We start from the raw sequence: 19124 nt of genomic DNA on the forward strand, positions 1-19124 counted from the left end.
CCCTCAAACAGGACAGTAGACTCGCTCTCCATTTTCCACAGTAGTCTGAAAAATCACCTTTGCGCTCACCCCCCTCGTTTCCTCATCACTTTTGCCTATTTTTGGTAGATGTGAGTTATACTAAGCAGCGTTACTTGTTCATACACGTGATATTTATATCTTTATGTCATTTAGATAGGTTTTTGATGTTTACCTGCTAATCCTAATTGCACTGACTCTACAGAACCATTTACCCTGCCATTTCGTTGACTATGGGGTTCATGCCATTTACTGTACTCTGATCATGTAAATTGAAGAGCCTGAATTGTAAATTGTATGAAACCACCTTAGTTACTGTAAGACAACATAAAAGACAATCAACTCAAAAGGCCGATACTTCCCAGCAGTGGATACACACTTTATTTTTTATTTTATTTTTTATCCTGAAGTGGTTTTCACAGATGGGGTGTACCAGCTGTGTTTTAAATGTCTTTGTGTGATAACGACATGCAGAGGCTGGTGCCAGTATTTTTAAACTAACGTGCAACACCAACACAAACCACAGATGAGCTACAGTATAGCCAAGTTCCACTAGAATTGGCAGCATGTCCAGTTTGATGTATGGATTAAGAGCATGTGTGTAACAGAGGGATACAAAAAAAAGAGTGTGAGCTCAAGCTTGCCTTGAATGCTAAAACTAAGTTAATGACGTTTTGCAGAAACAGGAACAACCTGCTGTCAAGTCATCTGCAGATTTTAACTACCCAGGGTACAATTATTGAGGTTGTTTCCTTTTTTTAATAATTGAGTGAATTCCCTATTAGCCTCTTATTGATCTCAACTCCGAGATTGAAATCAGGTGTTTCTTTTAGAAAAAGTATTGCTTTTCCTTTAATGCAAAAAAAAAGAAGCTGGTAATTGCTACATTTTATACTGCTATTTGATTATGGTGATAAAATGTGCCTTAGATCCATAGACATTAGACATAGTCGTCTATCATCATCATCACAATATTATAACTTATGCTATAGTTGGGTGGACATATCTTTAGGATGATGAAGTGAGTCTTTGGCTGACATTTGTTTATGACAATACAGTATCTTGGGGACGCTATAGTCATTTTCAGGCGAATTTGGCCCAGACCAGCCCACCACAACCATCACGCAGATAGCAGAAACTCTACTGCCCGCTCCGTCGAGGCACACACAAACAAACAAGCCCTAATACCACCACTTTTACAGAACAACATAAATGATACAAACCAACAGACAACTGCACAACCCTTTGTTGCTCTCACAAGAATGCTGGCAAAAGGATTCAAGATAGAAGAGGGTTTATTTGTCACTCACTTTGCCTGCCTTGTCACATCAGTGAATGTCACTCAATCTGAGGTCCCAAGACCTTTCTCTGTTCAGTTCACTGCGGCTAAAACTGGGAACGACATGCAAAATGATCTATACGGTTAAGACTGGGAACAACATGCAAAATGATGGACCTAACATCTCTCTGTGAAATTAAAGAGATATTGAGATCTATGGAACAAGATGCCATCGGATAATTGACTTAATGGTTGGACCACGCAGACTGTATATGGACTGGACCGACCGACGAGTTGGCAGATTTGAACTACCCAGGGTAAAATGGGTATCTCTGATGGGAATGTGAGAACCCATGGTCAAAGAATTATGGAAAAACAGCGCTCTCTTTTCCTTTGAATTTGATGTGAGTGTCTTGAGAGACTAATCTGATGGTGACACCAAGGTGGTAAAACCTCCACCCTGAGGGGAGCAAATTCAACTCACTGTGTCCAATATCACCATGATGACCTGAGCCTTCTGTGTAGCACTCTTACTTGGTACAGCAAAGATCATTTAGATACACACCAATTGTACAGCACACATTCACAATTTGTTCAACTAGTATATGGTTTTCACACTGAGATTGCCGAACCCAAAGATCATAGTGAAAATGAAACTGTAGTAGGCCTACATGCACAGTTTTCCATTTAACAGTGGTAAAGGCCAGATAATGTCAGATATGTCTCCTGCAAACATCTCCTTGGTCTTAGAAACAATCAGTTGTAAGAACACTGTTCACGCCAACCAATTAATTCTCCTGCCACTAGTCCATCTATTTAACTGGGATGCAGTAGTGTTTTCAGCCCCATGAGCTAACTTGCCACTTGTTTTTAACAATTTGTTCAAAACACACTTGACATTCGTTGCATCAATGCGTCTTATGTTTTAGAAGTATCTGTTCCCATTTAGAAAGGATAATGAACAAAATAACGGATGATTTTCATTTTTCAAAAAGTCTCCAGATGCCTGGCAGAAGGAAAACTGTGCTTTCTTCATGTTTATTAATTGTGAGCAATATACAGTATGTCCTTGGGCAGGAAGGAAAAATACAATTTGCTGCACCGCAGGAGAAAGAAATTAATCCTTGGCCTCTATGGCTGCAGTCCTGTTTAAGGATTCAACAGGTGTCTTCGTTTCTTTTTTTTGCCAAAAAGGAGTGGGAGAGAGAGAGATAGAGAGAGAGAGATCTGAGATTACTTTTCCAGACAAGATGGAAAGCCAACATAGATGTCAGCTGTGGAAAATAGTTGAAATTGATAATTGAGAGACGTTTTTGACGCTGAACTGAGATGAGCCAGGCAGATGAGTTTCTGTCTACCAGGTTCTGGCAGGCAATGTGAAAATATTCCAGGGTGTTTTCTCACCCGTTTACCTGCTATGGTCCCAGTAGGTCCCAAATGGCCTACCAGGAGGCTCTGGGGTAGGGCATTATGGTGATTCAATGTGGGGGTTGGACTTGGAGGCCCCTCTTGACCAGAAATCACACTGGCTGGGGAGCAGGCTACCGTCACATTTAAATACAGCACGAAACCCAATTCCATTGCACGCCTTCCTCAGCGGCGTGGCGAAGTCCGCTATTGCCGACTCGTGCTGTCCCGCTACTAGGAACAGAGTCGTAAATCATGTTTTGGGGTTTACAAGCGTTCACCAATCAAAGTAGCTACTGGAGAATCACAGTGTGACTTTTCCTGGGAGTTGGACAGGACACGTGACGTGACAGCACATGCGTCAACATTGATTCACCCAAAGGAGTGGTTGTTAACGGCCTACCAGAGCCTCCTAGGCAAGTAGGGTAGGGACCATAGCTATGGGATGGTAATGGCGATAAAAGACCCATTCAATGGGATGAGAAAAACGTGGGTATCGGAAGGATTTCTGTGGTTGAAACCCTCGCTGTACAATAAGTTACAGTAACGGGAACAGACGAGTAATGAATGTGTGTTGTGTGCATAATGTATAGCTGACACCGTGATCAAAGCAATCAACACCATGTTTCTTTTATTCCGTTGCCGTTTGAGGCTGTGCATTATCTTTCCTCTCAGCAGGCTCGGCTGTATAGCGTTGTCGATCGACCATTTGTAGAATTACATCCTTTGTTGTCTTCATGATTAATTCTGTCTGGCAAGCACTGATATTGAAGAACCCTCATAATCAAAAGTAGTTCAGCAGGAAATTATTTCCAAGGCTTTCTTGTTTGATAGAAGCTGAAGCCTTGAAATATTTTCATGAAGAAAACGGGCATTCTTCATTCCCCTCCTCAAATTGATATTCTTCTCTGTCAAGGTTTGTTTATTTTTAATCTCTTTTCTTATCCATCATTTCCACATTTGTCTATCCGGCTTGAGGTGGAAGATGTTTACCCAGCTTAATACCCCCCCCCCCCCCCCCCCACACACACACACACACACACACGAGAACAGGGTGGCATTCATCACAGCAGCAGACACCTCAGACAAATAGATAAAAGTTGAAGTGGGACAAGTTATTTTGAAGACTCACGGCCAGTTACCTTGACGTTCTGAAGGTGGAACAAGGACAAAGCAAGACCATTTAATTTCAATATGAAATGACCTTTGATCCTGGTCTGCTATTCGGGACATATTCACTTGACAAAGGAAGGATGGACAAAGATGGTCAAGGCGCACGATGCATACCTTCCGCGCACGCTGCATTAGCGGAAGGTATGAAGGAGAGTGAACATTCATTCATTGCTATTTGTTGTTCCATTGGCATTGGGAAGAGTGTTGTGTAACTCCATGGATACAGCAGAGCAATCAGGGTTAAAGCTATGCTGAACTTTTGTAGAACCTTGTCAGTGGAATTGTGTTGCTAAGGAACAGCTTGGGTCCAAGTTTGTTTTTTTCTGCGGAAGGTTTTGCGATTCAGTGTGAGTGAACGGAGAGATACAAACTTATATCCCTATGCTTCCAATCTCCCACTCACAGAGTTATATATGTGATATATACATAGAATCAACAGGGACAAAGTTGACTCATTCCGACGATATCCTGCCCAGTAAGTGTAATGCTTTATTGGGTCGTCCACTCAGTTATTAACAGTCTTTGTATTGAGTTGTGCTTGAAATGCACTGTAATTCTGCAAACTGATAATAAATATTTCAATCAATCAATAAAAAAAAACCCAGATACAACAGCTGTACAAGCCGAAATTCAACTAAAGTTCAACATCACTTTGGAGGGTTTGATGGTCTAGTCTAGTGTGCTAGCGGGTGGGCAACTGGCGGCCCGGGGGCCACATGCGGCCCCCACCTTCACTTAATGTGGCCCTCAGGTTATTGTCAGAATACTGATATAATATTTCAGCTGTTACTATTCCACAACATGCAAACATGACCCGCTTTTATTACTTCCGTCTAAATTAGTAGCTCATTGCTTCAACACAAGTATAATTAAAGGCATTTGAAATGACATAAAAATGTTAATTTTCAGGATTCCAATTCAAAAATAGCAAACATTCAAAATTTCAATTAGAATATAGCAAAAATAGCCGATGTACAAGCTCAAAACGCGTCGCAAGCTTGTACATCGGCTATTTTTGCTATGACAGTAATATATGGCCCTAGGGAGTGAGTGTGGAAATATAGTGGCCCTCTCCATCGTCAAAGTTGCCCACCCCACTACGACAACGGGTACTTTACTGTGCACTGCAGTGGTTTATATATGCCAAATGTTATGAGCAAATTGAGCCGTATACACATTTTCATTGAACAAGAGTGGTTGAAGCCGTGGGCAAGTCAGACTGGAAGTCAGACTGTATTGGAGGAGTCAGTAATAGGCAGAAATCAATGCACAGTGCTGCACAACACAACATCACCGGCATCCCACACACCCAGCCCCCCCCAAAAGCATCTGATCACATGACCTTCCCCGTCTCCTCCACAGTGTTATACTACATGTTCGGATCTCATTACATTGACACTGTGCTCCATGACATGTTATTGGGATTTGCACTACAGTGCACTGTAAGTGACTGAGTTACACAATGTAGACATGGCCCCATTCTGACAAAGCAAGTGAGTGAATCATTAATCATATATCAGAGGGGACTTGGCTGGTGCATGAGGTGAAAACAACTGCAGAATCTCAATAACTCCGTGGCCAACTGGTGTGGTCTTGAATGATTACGGGACGCAGCGAGTCATGACATGCATTCTCCGATCAGAGCTTCATTGGCACAGATCGAGTATGGCTTCTCTGAAGCCATTTCCAGTTTCTGCACGATATTAAACCACTTTCAACCTGACATTCATATTTTGGGCATGCCATGATAAGTGCTCAAAATGAGTTCTCAGAACATTTTCATAAATTGCAGCCCTACAAGCAGTGTGATGCTTTGTGAGATTGTGGATTGTCTATTTTAGCTATGTGTCATACAATAGTACAGTATAGGGCTTAAGTGGATAAAGATCATAGGCTACTGTATTTGGTGAGATGCATATAACAACAAAAAAATATTTTTGAGCGATGGAAATAAGCTAATTAGAACAACACCCCATAGCCCCATTCAATTCAATGCAATTCATTGAGGGCTTATGGTAGGGGAAACAGCCAATAATGCGCTTTTGGGCATTATTGGCTGGACCTGGACCTCTCTGGTGGGGACATAACTACAAATAAAGGTAAGAAAGCCTTCTAGTATGGAATTCTATACTATACTATGTCACCGGGGTCATCCCTATGTTCCCAAGGTTCTATGTTCCCAAGGTTCTATGTTCCCCACTCACCCCCGCCCCCCCCCCAAAAAGGTTCTATGTTCCCCGCTCAACCAAAAAGAGGTTCTATGTTCCACACTCAAAAAAGGTTCTATGTTCCCCACATAACTAAGAAAAGGTTCTATAAAAGGTTCTATGTTCCCCACTCAACCATGGAGGCTGTTTTCTTCCTGCAAAAAGTCTCCTTTTATTATTTTATTATACCAACTTGCACAGATTTATAATCCACAAAGTCTGTCATAACCTGTCAAGATGACACTCCCATCACCTGTTGTGAGTAACTTTCTTATAAAATACAAAGAGTTCAGAATACCCAACAAACCTTTTGTACAACTGCTGTGTGGGGACTAGCATAGACAGGCCTTTGTCATGTCCTGTTGAATGGGGCATTGGAGGTTACATTGACTTTTGTGAGACATGTGGGTTTGTGGCATGCATAGGCTATCCCCGTGTGGATGCGATCAATAGCCTACTGCCCGTTAGGCAAACTGATGTTACTTAGTTGCTACATAGGAGAAATAAAACTGGGTGACTGAGATAATTCTATAGGTTTTTGTTTGTTTGAATACAGCCCATTTCATTCATACACCAGTAGTAGACAAAATGGTTTCTGGTGCTGGATAGGATAAAGTAGTAAGTAAGGGAATATTTCATCAATTTGAGGTGAGGGAGGCTGCACTGTAAGCTGGAGAAATGTTCTCTGGAATCAAACGAGGCGTGTAAATGAAGTAGAATATGGCTCAGACACCACAAAGGTTTCTCATACAGTCAAGAACGCCATCAGTCCTAAAAGTTGCTTTGAATGTCAAAGAACGTCTGTGATGATGTCCACCATGTCCTGTAATGACTTAATATCTAAAATGTCTGGCAGCTTAGAGAAGTTATTAGCTTAGTGGCAGTAATAAAGGTGTCGCCCCTCTGTGAGAAATTGGCCCACAATTGGCCTACAATGTTTGAATATTATGTTTGACTGGATGTAAGCTTGAACAATTGAGCTTGTACAATTGAATCGGCCAAGCGATAGACATCACTGGCAGACTTTTCTACCTGCGAATACCAAATTAGCCTACTTGACCTTTGCTTGATTAGTTCTTTAGAATAAAGAAGAAATAGTGTTCCTAATCTTTATTTTAGTCTTTTTTGATTTTACCCTGTTCATTCCCTTAGTTTGCAAGAAAAACATTTCCTGAAACATAATTGTGTGATAAGTTCTGGATTGCCTTTTAATTAAAACCATCCAGTGTTTAACTAGCAAGCTGCACTTTAAATTGCAAAGCTAAAAAAAAATATGTCAGAGCTTTGTAACACTTAGTCCACACAGCCAGTCTCCCATAAAGTTTTTAATTAGAAATATATCTCCAAATTTATGCCATAGTCCATAACCCTAGGCCATAACGTCGTTTTCCCTTCCTGTATCTTAAGCTATGCATTGTCATCAATCATCAAGCCAAAACATGCATTTCTAGTATAATTTAGATTTTCAGCACAATCTCACAACTGGAATATATCCAATACAGTAGGTCGTTACGGACATATCATTTGGACTGGATACTGTGCACCATAGAGAGTATCTGGCTGCGTCACTGTCCGATACAGAAGATGCTCAGAACACAACCGCAAAGCCTTACAAAGGGTCGTTTTTCTGACGTCACGGGTACAAGCTGGCGGCGACAATAATAATAAAGAAATTGCAGTAAAATGTTTCGAAAGCCCCCACCCCCCTGTTGAAAACGGCAAAAATCGCTAAAATGTAAGAAAGCAGCAAATGATTTTTTTTTAACACTCTTTTACTTTCTCTAATAACAACCTAAAACATGAACCTTGAAAAAACCCAAAGTTGTTCTTTAACTTTGAATCTGTCCTACAATATAATTGTAAGTCACTCTGGGTAGATCGTTTGCGAAATGACCAAATAAATCATTGCAATTGTAGATTGTAGAAAATTAATTCCTGTAGCCTTCTATACTATGACAAAGAAAACAGGTGAAGAGAGAAACTGCTTCTAACATCTCTCAGATTTTAAAGACAAGGAGCTAAACTCCATAACTGTTAATATGCTGCATGCCCTGCCAAGTCTCGACTCTTCTTACATTAATTCCCACTCAGGCTCAACACTACAGAAAGCAATAAAAGGAAACGTACAGCGTGCAACATAATAATATAAACCGTTGAGATTCTGTTGAAAGTTGACAACTTTGAAATTCACAGTGACTATATATTGAAGGGCACAAGCTGTCCCAGTTTTCTTCTCCTATAAGCTACCTTCCCTATCTCACTTCCACCTGCTGGGAGACGGGTGGGAGTGGGGGGAGGGCAGGAAAAAGTGCACTATAGGGGAAAAAATTGATCCAAGGAATTCTACAGTGCAGCTCCAATATGCCATAAAGAAAAATCCATTACCAGTTCTCAGGGGGATGCAGGTGTGTGTACTCACTGTGGATGCACTGATTCTGTGTGAAATAATGGGTCACTCGCGCACAAACAATAGTATAAACCACATTTGATATATTGTTGTATCTTCAGCTAAAGCAATTGCCTGTGATGAAAGAAAATAAAGAGAATATACATAATGTAATAATAATACATTGCAGTGTCGTAGCAGTCTGTATAGTGCTAAAACACACAAACAACTGCTCCATCATTCATTCTGGGAAGGGCTCACACTTCTTCCATAGGAACCCTATGGAGCTCACAGCTGCAACAATGTCAAGAATGTGTGTGTATATTTCACCTTCGCCTAGTGAAGGTGAACATATTACACACAGGTCTTGGCACATGGGTTCTTCAAATTCAGACAAGTTAGCTTTTGTAACAAGACCTTAGACCATTAAAGGTATCATATTTAAGACAACAGACACACAGAACAGTTGTGTAGTGTGCACTCTGTAGGTTAATTGGTTCTGGCTGTGGCGCCAGCATGCGTGCGTGCGTGCGTGTGTGTGTATTGATAACATAGGTGTAAGAATATTATCATCTTTGTTTAATATATATAATTTAAAGAAAAGTCACGAAAGCTGCTGAAGCAGATGTGTCTCAACTCCATAGATCCTTCCTTCTAAATCCAAAGTAAATACAACTTATGGTTTAAAATGTGTAATCTTATTAGCAATAAGAGAACTCTGAGAAAGGTTTAAAAATGTATTGTCTACACACAATATTGAATGACATAAATAAAATATAAGATTTTTTGTCATATGCCATCTCATGGAGTGGACATCTGAAAAACAAAAAAAACAATGAGGTTGGCCCATTACATGGTTTAATAGTCAAAACATTCCACGGCATAATTGAAGGTTTTTTGTCCCATTGTAGATTAAATACTTAATTAAGGCAGGCCCAGATTTCATCAACAAGCAAATCATCCTTTAATTGCTGCTGAAATCAAAACAACACCAAGGTTGCAATTGAGGTTCCTCAAACAGTGAGCAGCTTTGAGAAGGAAGAGGGTGCAAAGGCAACCACGGGGCAATCATCACCATGAATGAGTTCATTGGGATTTGAGGGTAATTACGCTGAGACGGAAAATGTTAAGCTTCATTTTAAAAAGCAATCTCCCAGTCCTGCCATAAGCCTGGAACTTTCATTAGCATCTAGTTATTGCTCAGCACTGCAGCACTGCAATTGCCCTTTAATTGCAATTATTTATGGAATAATAGCAGAACCTGCATGCAACTGTGCCTGACACTGTGCCCCACCAAGTGGGGTACTTTATTTGAACACGAGTTCAATCCCTTCAGATAGCCTGCCACTGAGCTGAGAAGAAGCCTGCAGGAGACAGACGTGTGTTTGCAGCCTTTTGACAGCAGAACATCTCATATAAATGTGAGAAATGGAACTGCAAGAGACATATAATTAAATCCTGTAATATATTAGCTTTCCAATAGCAGTGGTTTGACATGGCTTGACATACAAATTATTGTGAGTTCAGATTGTATTTGCCTATACCAGCACAGCAAATCCGTACCTAGTCGTCCCACCAGTCATCCTTGCATGCCCCCACCCCCTTTCTGAACGTTATTGCCCGTGACAGTGTATTCAGACACTCAGAGATGAATCACGGGCAAATTGCTCTACGAGAGGCCGCCATGTGGATAATTCCCTGACCTTTCAAACACGATCACTACCATAAAAACAATAGGCAGTTAGTTATTTATACTGATGACTGACGAGGCAGAAAGGATTCCTGGAGACTGGGACCGGGCGGCGTTCCTTTCTAAATGCAGCCCATAGATCAGGTAGACAGAGCCAGAGCCAGAACTAATTGAGCAGCGCTCCCCGTCTGGACTTAAGCGATTCTCTCACCATGACTGATGGATCAGAGGAAAAGCCTAACCGCTCTCTTGCACGGCCTGGATCATGTCACTCAACCTGTGTGAGTGGTGCAACCGCTAGTATAGACAGCTATGTGTGTCCCTGGGTCTGTCTGTCTCTGGGTCTGTCTGTCCAAGCACGAGAATAGCATTATAGTGTTTGTTCACCACCAAGTGTCACTGTTGCAGAGCCTAACACACAGGCACACACAGGCCAGGGAGGAGGGCTATTACAGTACAGTACAGCACCACTCACTTCAGACGGGTCAGATTGTTTTCTGCAGGAACCCCTTTGGTGTTTCAAGCATTATGTAATACTTTAGCTATTGAAAAATAGCAGATCTACAAGCTCAATCTGCTATTTTTGAAAAATCTTGAAAATGTGGTGCAAATCTTTGAATATGTATTCTTTCATAACAAGCGTTTATAACTCACATCTTTGCTTCTGGGGGGTCCCTGGAACTACATATTTTGAGATGGGGGTCCGTGGCCCAATAGAGTTGATTCTGGGGGTCCTTGACATGAAAAAGGTTGAGCACCACTGACATAGAAACATAGGTTTTTCAGATTTGTTTTAGGATTTAGAAGCCTTTTTTTATTTTTATGGATTAACATCAAAATTGTATGACTGCGAGCAGTGGCTTAAGTAAAAGTATCAAAACTGCAATGTAGAAATACCCTCTTACAAGTAAAAGTCTACTTGAGTAAACGTACACAAGCATTGGCATCAAAATGTTCCTAGTACCAGTACACCGAGTACACATTATGCAGAATGTTTTCAAATGTATACAAATCTTTTGAAAATAGCAGATCTACAAGCTCACAGTGCGTCGCATCAGGACACACTGTGAGCTTGTAGGTCGGCTATTTTCAAATGGCCGAAATGTATATAGGGCTGAAGTGGTTAATGCATAATTGTAAAGTAAAATGTGAAGTGAGGGGCTCTAATCACCGTACATCATCATCAAGAATGGTGGTCCCTTATCCCACGACATACATATGCCGATTTGCTCAGACACATGACGTAAATTCTCCATTCATTGTCAATGGAATTTGTTATGCTTCTACAGACAACACAAACATTAACGCTGTGCGCCCCTCAAAAATACATTAAAAATGTATAAAAAAATACAGTACTTGGTTACTTTACACAACTGACTGCGAGTTCCAGTGAGCTGCATATTGAGACATCCCTGCAATAAGGCAGAACGTGCAATGAGATGACGGTGCTGTAAATGTTTTGATTCACTGTAAGGGTTGCTCAAATTATTGTGCCGGAGCTTCATGATTTTCCTGCCGAGCCAGCATACAATGGTTAACAGTAAATCACGTTAACTAACTCATTTCATGAGACACGTAAGAATTATATAAACTGCCATCCAGGCCGGCCACTCTCTACTACCCCTGACCCACTGTCGTGTCGCCCCATAAAGTCCTTTAGTCACCTTCACAAAGAGTGCTCATTCCACTCACCGAAAGGGAATATAGAGAACTCTTTTTGAGGGCTCCTCCTATGCACAGCTTTGCGTTTGTACCAAGTTATGTGATGATTTGATTGGCTGATCAAATCACGAGTGTGATTTTTTAAATTTGTAACGTCTCTTTGTAACATCTCCAGTCCAAACCGGCACTGACCATATAAATGACTCAGTTTCGCTCAATGATTACAACATACAGTCCTATATGAAAAAATAATGCTCACACAGCAAACACAAATCCCACAACAACACAGCAATAAAACAACAAACCATTGAATGGTTTAGATTTAGAACTAAAATACATTTCTGACCATGTGCTGTATACCTCCCGAACCATGCATACCTCCTCAGGTCATGTGGGACAGGTAAGGTATGCTTTGTGAACGCAAAGTCAGAACTAAAACCTATGAGAAAAGCAGTGTTCAGTTTTATGAGCCACATATACGGAACAGCAAACGAAATAAAAATATAAAGACCTTTCTCTTTGCTGCTTTGCTGGTTCTAAATCTGCATTCATTCTCTGCTTCTGTGTTGAGGTGCTACTTTGCAAACGAAAATAAAGGCGGGTGCTACGGACTACAGGTCTTTCTCAAAGTAAACTATTATAGCAGTGGTTCCCAAACATCAAGGACGCCCCAAATTGACAGAAATTAGACAGCGGACCCCCTTTGAAAAGATATGCCTGCAGGGACCCCCATAAGAGAACATTTTTACGGCTCTAGCAGTGATTCTCAACCATTTTAATTTCAACGACCCTCATTTAATGGCATTTCTATCTCTGGGACCCCAATTTATATTGTAAAATATAATTTACTCAGAGAGTGTTCAAATGGAACCAAATGGACTCATTAGGGTACATTTGGTTCAATTTGTACACTCTGAGTTACAGACCCATAATGGTCCATTTGGTGCCTGATTATCATTTAGCTGGGGACCGACTGGAACTCTCTCAAGGACCCCTGGGGGTCCCTGGACCCCACTTTGGGAACCACTGTATTATAGGACACAATTAGTTTCCTTAGTAGACATCCATCACTTTGAGTCTTGTACTTTGAGTAAAGTTTACATAGGATCTAAAATAAACACTCTTTCAGAATGTCCACAATTCATTTGTAATCAATGTAGGCTTCAATCATTATATTTATTACTGTTATGTATGTTTAATTTCATTTAAAGTGGCCTAATTAGCGTAGACTACCTATGAGAGCATGCTGTGTGGTCATTTAGCCAGTCTTTAAGAGATGCCATTGTTTCTAAAAATGGATTGACACTTCTCATTAAATGGAAATCATGTAGCACGGCTTAGCAGCTCAACCTGAACCAACTTGCATTTTAACAGTTGGGCAGACTAATGCTTAGAGTAGACAACCTATTTGTTTTGTTTTGCTGCCACCTGCAGGAAGATTTTGGAGTAGCACTGCAAGGACTGCAGAATGTCTTTGCAAAAGTGACCTAACTTTCACCATTTTCAGTTTGTAGATAACTTGAACCACTATCTGAAATCGTGCAAATTTAAAAAACTGTATGTGAGCAATGAAAACAATTCACAAATTCTTCACTATGGCTTACGGAGACTTCTGAACGGCGACTGAACTCAATTGAAGGATTATGATTTTTATTTATATAGCACATTTCCAGACATAGTCAGAACAGGGTAAAAGATAGCAACCATCGGCGGCATCAGTATTTTTTAATCTGTTATTCTTTCTGCCTACACTAAAAAATAACTATAAAAGTCGCAATTTAGAAAAATTGCAAAGTGTGGTTGCCGCAGTCGCTTACATAGGCCCCTTCCTAATTTGAAAATTTCTATAACGCTTGAATAGTTTGGTCTTCTGCCCCTGCAAGGGAATTTATGTCTTTATAAACGATTGAAAAACATAGATTGGGTTGGGATTGAAAAACCTTTTGTATCGATGTTTTGGAAGGTTAAGAAGTGATGCTTTTCATATAGGTTTATTTATAAGGCTGAGAATGAAATAATATGGGCAAATTACATTTCCTGAATCCTTGCTTAGGGTCATGTCAGTATTTCAGTTACGGCATCCACCCCAGCTGTGGAGTGCATGTCTATGTTTCTGCTGAGCTTTTTGAAGAGGCTAAATTTATGAATGTATTAATTTGCATCGCCCGATGTTAATTAGCATCTTTACACTGACTTTGTGTATTCGTGCCTCACGAAAAAATAACTTGACCTCCTGTGTGACAACAAAAATCTTTTAGCAAGTAATTGGCAATCGTGATCTGTTGCTAATTGCTTTAACCAGTTTGCAAGTAGTAATAGATTGTCTATTTGGGCCAAGAAATGTGGTGTAGAGGGAAAAAAGAGAGAACTCCAGTTATACAAACTATGATAACCAACAGAAAAAAATCAAGAAAAAAAAGCACAAAAGGTTTCCACCTTTGCAGTCATTTTCCCTCTTGTCCTATACAAATATTTCATGTCCTCTTCTATAACCATCAGTCACAAAGCATCTCTTCATTCCTCGTGGAGATCAAATGGCGTTAACATTTCTATTCTAGAGATCCTGGTGAAGTTCAGTAGGTAGCAGAGTTCTCGTATGATGCTGCTTAGTTCCTGGTGGTTATCACTGAGCACATTCTTGTGCTCTGCTTTCTTTCCCATCTGAATGAAGGGAGCCTTCTTAAGCTAGGGGATCTGTTTCCCATTCTTCTGTTCCATTACCTGGAACTTGTTCTCTGCCGTTGTCATTGTTTCTTGTTTTTTCATTGTTTCTCAGCACCCGCCAAAACTTGGGGGGGTGTGTGCATGTCGTTGGGATGTGCATGTCGTTGCTCTCTTTTCCTGTTTCTGGAAAGGGTAGTCATGGATGCCAACTCCCACCTGATGTCATGTGGGAGTCCCGACAGCTCCAGACCGTTTTGAATAACCGCTAGCTTGCACAATGTCTTCAGAGTAGGATTTAAGTCTAAGATGTACAGGTCAGACACCTTAGCGTCATCTTCGGCTTCATCATGTTCAGCATCAGCTGGAATGGATGTGTATCTGAAGCCCCCAAAGAGGATGATACGATCTCCCACCCGGCAACAGCACATCCTAGACATCCATGAACACGGGACTCTCCCCTTGGGCTCAACCTTCATCCAGGACGACGTATCTGGATTGAATTTCCACAGATCATTGAAGGTCTGGTCTAGAAAACAGTTGTGGCCACCAAATATATAGAGCTCTCCATTGTAGGCAAAGGCTGAATGACATGCACGTCTTTCTGGAAAAGACTGTGCAGAAGGCGTGCTATCCCAGCAGTTGGTCTCTCTGTCAAACACACTGAAGTGGTTGTAGTAGTCTAATTCGCCCCGGCCTCTGCCTCCAAATACAAACATCTTTGTCCGGATGATGGTGGCAGAGTGACATAATGAAGCAGGTGCGGGAGTGCCTAAGGTATTAATTAATGTCCAGATCATTGTGGTGGAGTCCAACCTGAAGATATCATTAATGTATCCGGTCTCCATGTTGTATCCTCCAAATATATACATGGCCTTATCTAAGACACCTGCCGAGTGGCCCTGGCTCGCGCCTGGAACAGCCCCAGAGATTTGGGGCTTGAACCACATGTGGGTTTCAACATCGAATCCATAAAGCTTTCCACAGTCCTCGCCAGAGTAAGTAAACCCCCCCCAGATGTAGATAATATTGTCTATCAGCACAGCTGTGTGTCCTGTGCGCTGGGAGGGAACCTCGTGGTGATATCCTGTCACTGGTGGCAACTTCATCCAGATCAAAGGCACCGTGTTGAAGATGTGCACGTCAATCTGATCCACGTAGGTCTCCCCACAACTTAACCCTCCAAAGGCATACACCTTGTGCCCGACTGCCACAGCAGCATTACGGCTCTTCTCTAGTCCTCCTTTCAGATGCACTGTCCAGCGAAACATTTCAACGACCAGAACGACCACAGATCAACAAGGAAACGTTCACCGAGTGTGTGCGCTATCGCTTATATTGTTACAGCGACACAAACGTCACACAAAGATAGGCCAACACGGGTTTGGTCAATATAAAGTCAGTATAGACCAATACTAATCAAATAAGTCAGCATAATGTGCAATAGAGCTTATATGCGTGTCATTAGTAGCTATAATATCAGTGAATGATTCATTGACATTTAATTAAAGATAGAGTGCCGTGATCCCCCCCCCTAAAAAAACATGATCATCAGGTGCTGATGATCATACAGATTATACTAGGAAGACTTTTTTTTCTTCTAAAAGAGTGTACATATTGTTAAAATTAGAGGGCAAATATCTCACAACGGGTAAGGGCTAGTATCTTTAACAATCTCACTCTGTTATGGCTACTTATGCACGACCCATGAAGCCTTGAATTCATGGTGATTTTAGACATTAGCATCTTTCGGCCGGTCATCAAGTTATTGCCTTAGGAATGCGCCAAAGTTTAAAAAGAAAACTCTTCATTGGGTGTGTGATTTGCCACCTTATACAGCCATGATCTTGACCTTTGAACCGATATAAGTTTTGTGTGTTTCACATGTTCTTTTTGAGGGGCGCTAGCCCCTCCTATGCTCAGCTTTCTAGGTCTGTGTGAACTGAACACAAACATTGGCTTGTGATTGGCTGATCACCCCATAGTGATGATTTGATTGGCTGAGCAAAGTATGTATTAAAGATAAAAGTGAGGGCAGAAAAGTGAAGACGCCAAAAGTGATTGGCCAGAATGACATTTGTGGTGATTTGATTGGCTGAGCACGGAATGTGATGTATGATGATAAAAGTGCCTCTCACTTCACACAAGTGTGATTTTATTAATCAAGTGAAATATGAAGGAAATTGCCTCAACTGTCCTAGGCTTGAGAAGTGGCATTCTCCAGGCAGCATAGAGTAAAATTACAGCAATCTCTGAATGTATTTTTTCAGTGGAATCTCCTTTTAATTTTCACCAACATTGATCTTGTGAAGTAGTTTTATCCTTTATAGTTCTGAGCTTGTAGATTTGAAAGATTTTGGAAATGTGTCCAAAACAGGGACACCAGGGTTAAAGTCAGAGTTTAATTAAATTTAATATTGTTAAATTGTGATATAATCAAACATAAATATATCAAACATATCAGAAAAGAAATAATGTGGATATATCCCCACCGGTGATTTTTTTTTTAAAGAACAGAGCTATGGATTTCCTCTCCACCCAAAATGCTAGGCTTACTATAAGAGTATATAAACTAATGATAATAGCAGATTTATACAAGCTCAAAACAGCTTGATCAGGCTAGTTTTCTGCGACACCATTGTGTGACGAAGAATAACTTGGCAATCATGCTAATCTATTTAGTTGATTATAAAAAATTATGACAATGGTATTGTGTTGATTCGTTGATATATAAAAAGGACACTTCTCAATTGTTCGATTAATCAAAAACTGATAGAAACTCAAGTGATAAAGAAAATAATCAATAGTTGCAGCCCTATGTAGAAAGCCATTGGACAAAAAATGTCATTGTCAGACATTTTCAGAAATATTGACAATAGCATACAAATCAGCAATTTTCACTATATTTGAAATGGGGCTTAAGTGGCTAATTCATAATATAGTTTTGTATGTTTCGGTCCCCAGAGTCAAAATATTTCTATTTGACATGTAGCAGAGTGAAAGGCATCAGCTTGCGAAAAAGCAAAAAAAAGACTAATACTTGAACAGTAGCCTGCCCTACTTAGATACTGTCCACCACTGGCTGTTGGACATGGTCTTTTGGCAGTGTGAGCAGAAACGTCCACACGGAGCCACTTTTGGGGAAGCCTTTCCGCTGACGCCTGGGCTTCCACGTCTTCCCCTCGACCACATACTCCAGAGTCTCAGTCCTGTTCAGTGTGAGCACAGAGTCGCCTCTCACCAGCGACGTGAACAGGGCGCCCTTGCTGTTGGCATAGTGTCCCGGCAGGGCTGTCCATTGGCCTGTGGTCAGATTGTAGCAGTCCACCATGCATCTCAGAAAGTCGTCCGACGGCCCGTTCCGCATGACATAAAGGTCGTCCCTGTGTCCCACCATGCAGTGGCCATAGCTCTGCGGCCTGATCAGAGTGGTGACCAGCGACCATCTGTCCTGCCCTGGGTGGTACTCGTAGATATCAGTGGTGTCCCTTGGCTTCCACAGACACACAAATATCCGGCCCATGGCTTTGGCGCATGCCGCTCCTGCAGCGGGTCGTGGCAAGTGCGCCGCAAAGGTCCACCTTCCGGTTCCGACTTCATACGCCTCCACAGACGACATGACCTTTCGGTCGCACTCTCCGCCAATCGCATAAAGGTAGCCGCGATGTCCCACCAGAGAAAGGTTGGAGCGTAGCTGTCTTAAGCTGGGAATCGCGCTCCATTCATCGTTTTCAACACTGTAGCAAAAGCACGAGTCTGTAGCTTGTTTGCTGATTCTCTGGACCCCTCCCACGATGTAGAGTTTGTTGTCTAGAACGGTCACTCCGGCCATCGCTGTACTTGCTTCTGGCGGCAAGTCTGTCAACGTCTTCCATTCATTCCCATTCTCATCCAGATACCACACAGTCCTGGAACCAACATGGACGGTTTCGTCGATGCCACAGGTGGCATGAGCACCAACTGCAACGAAACTGCTAGGACGTAAAGATTCTACGTAAGAGACGAGCTCTTTGGGTAAATGTATGTTGACCTCAGCCTTGAGGTCACAGTACATGTTTCTGATGTACAGAGCAGCTGCGTGGTAGAGTTCCATCAGGCCAAACGTTGCAGCAGTGTGATACATGAGTAAACAGTTATCGGAGTCAACAAGGTCGACAAGATGTTTGCCAAGTTGCGACACCTGCAAAAACGCAGCACATTCAATGGCCTCCACGAGTTCGTCAGCATCGAGCATGGGTCTCTCACCTCTCACAACTGCCAGGGCGATCAGGAAACCTCGAGGGCAGAGACATTTGAGATGGATTTCGTCTTGCCAACACTCTTTCATTCCAGAGCGATACAGAGCTCGGAAATAGTCACAACTCTGTATTAAAAAACTCCTTTCTTCCGAAAAATATGTGCCTCCCACGACCACCGTCAGTTTATCTGCTGTTGAAAGAACTCCCGGGGCAGCAGCAGCACACGGGAAATGTCCTCTGCTCTCTATAGAGTCACAGCTGTCCCATTCCGCAGCCTCGTTAGAGCACAATGCCATTGTTACGTCTTCAACTGCACCACGGCGCCCACGGAAGCTATTCAACTATAGTGACTTTGACAGAATGTAAGAACTATATTTCCAAAATGCCTGAACACGAGCAAGAG

General features: G+C 41.7%; 1 protein-coding gene across 1 annotated transcript; it reads right to left on the reverse strand.

Annotated features, from left to right (window-relative positions):
* Positions 1-16888: 16888 nt before the first annotated feature.
* On the reverse strand, positions 16889-19124 carry LOC308332442 (kelch repeat and BTB domain-containing protein 13-like). The gene has a single exon (XM_080788346.1). The coding sequence runs from the start codon at positions 19015-19017 to the stop codon at positions 17545-17547; it is 1473 nt and encodes a 490-aa protein (XP_080644472.1). The 5' UTR covers positions 19018-19124; the 3' UTR covers positions 16889-17544.

Source organism: Protomyctophum bolini (assembly GCF_963924005.1).
Source record: "Protomyctophum bolini genome assembly, chromosome: 17".
NCBI lineage: Eukaryota > Metazoa > Chordata > Actinopteri > Myctophiformes > Myctophidae > Protomyctophum > Protomyctophum bolini.

Coding starts and splice junctions, on each gene's coding strand:
- LOC308332442 (XM_080788346.1), bottom strand. CDS start 19,017: ATGGCATTGTGCTCTAACGAGGCTGCGGAATGGGACAGCTGTGACTCT.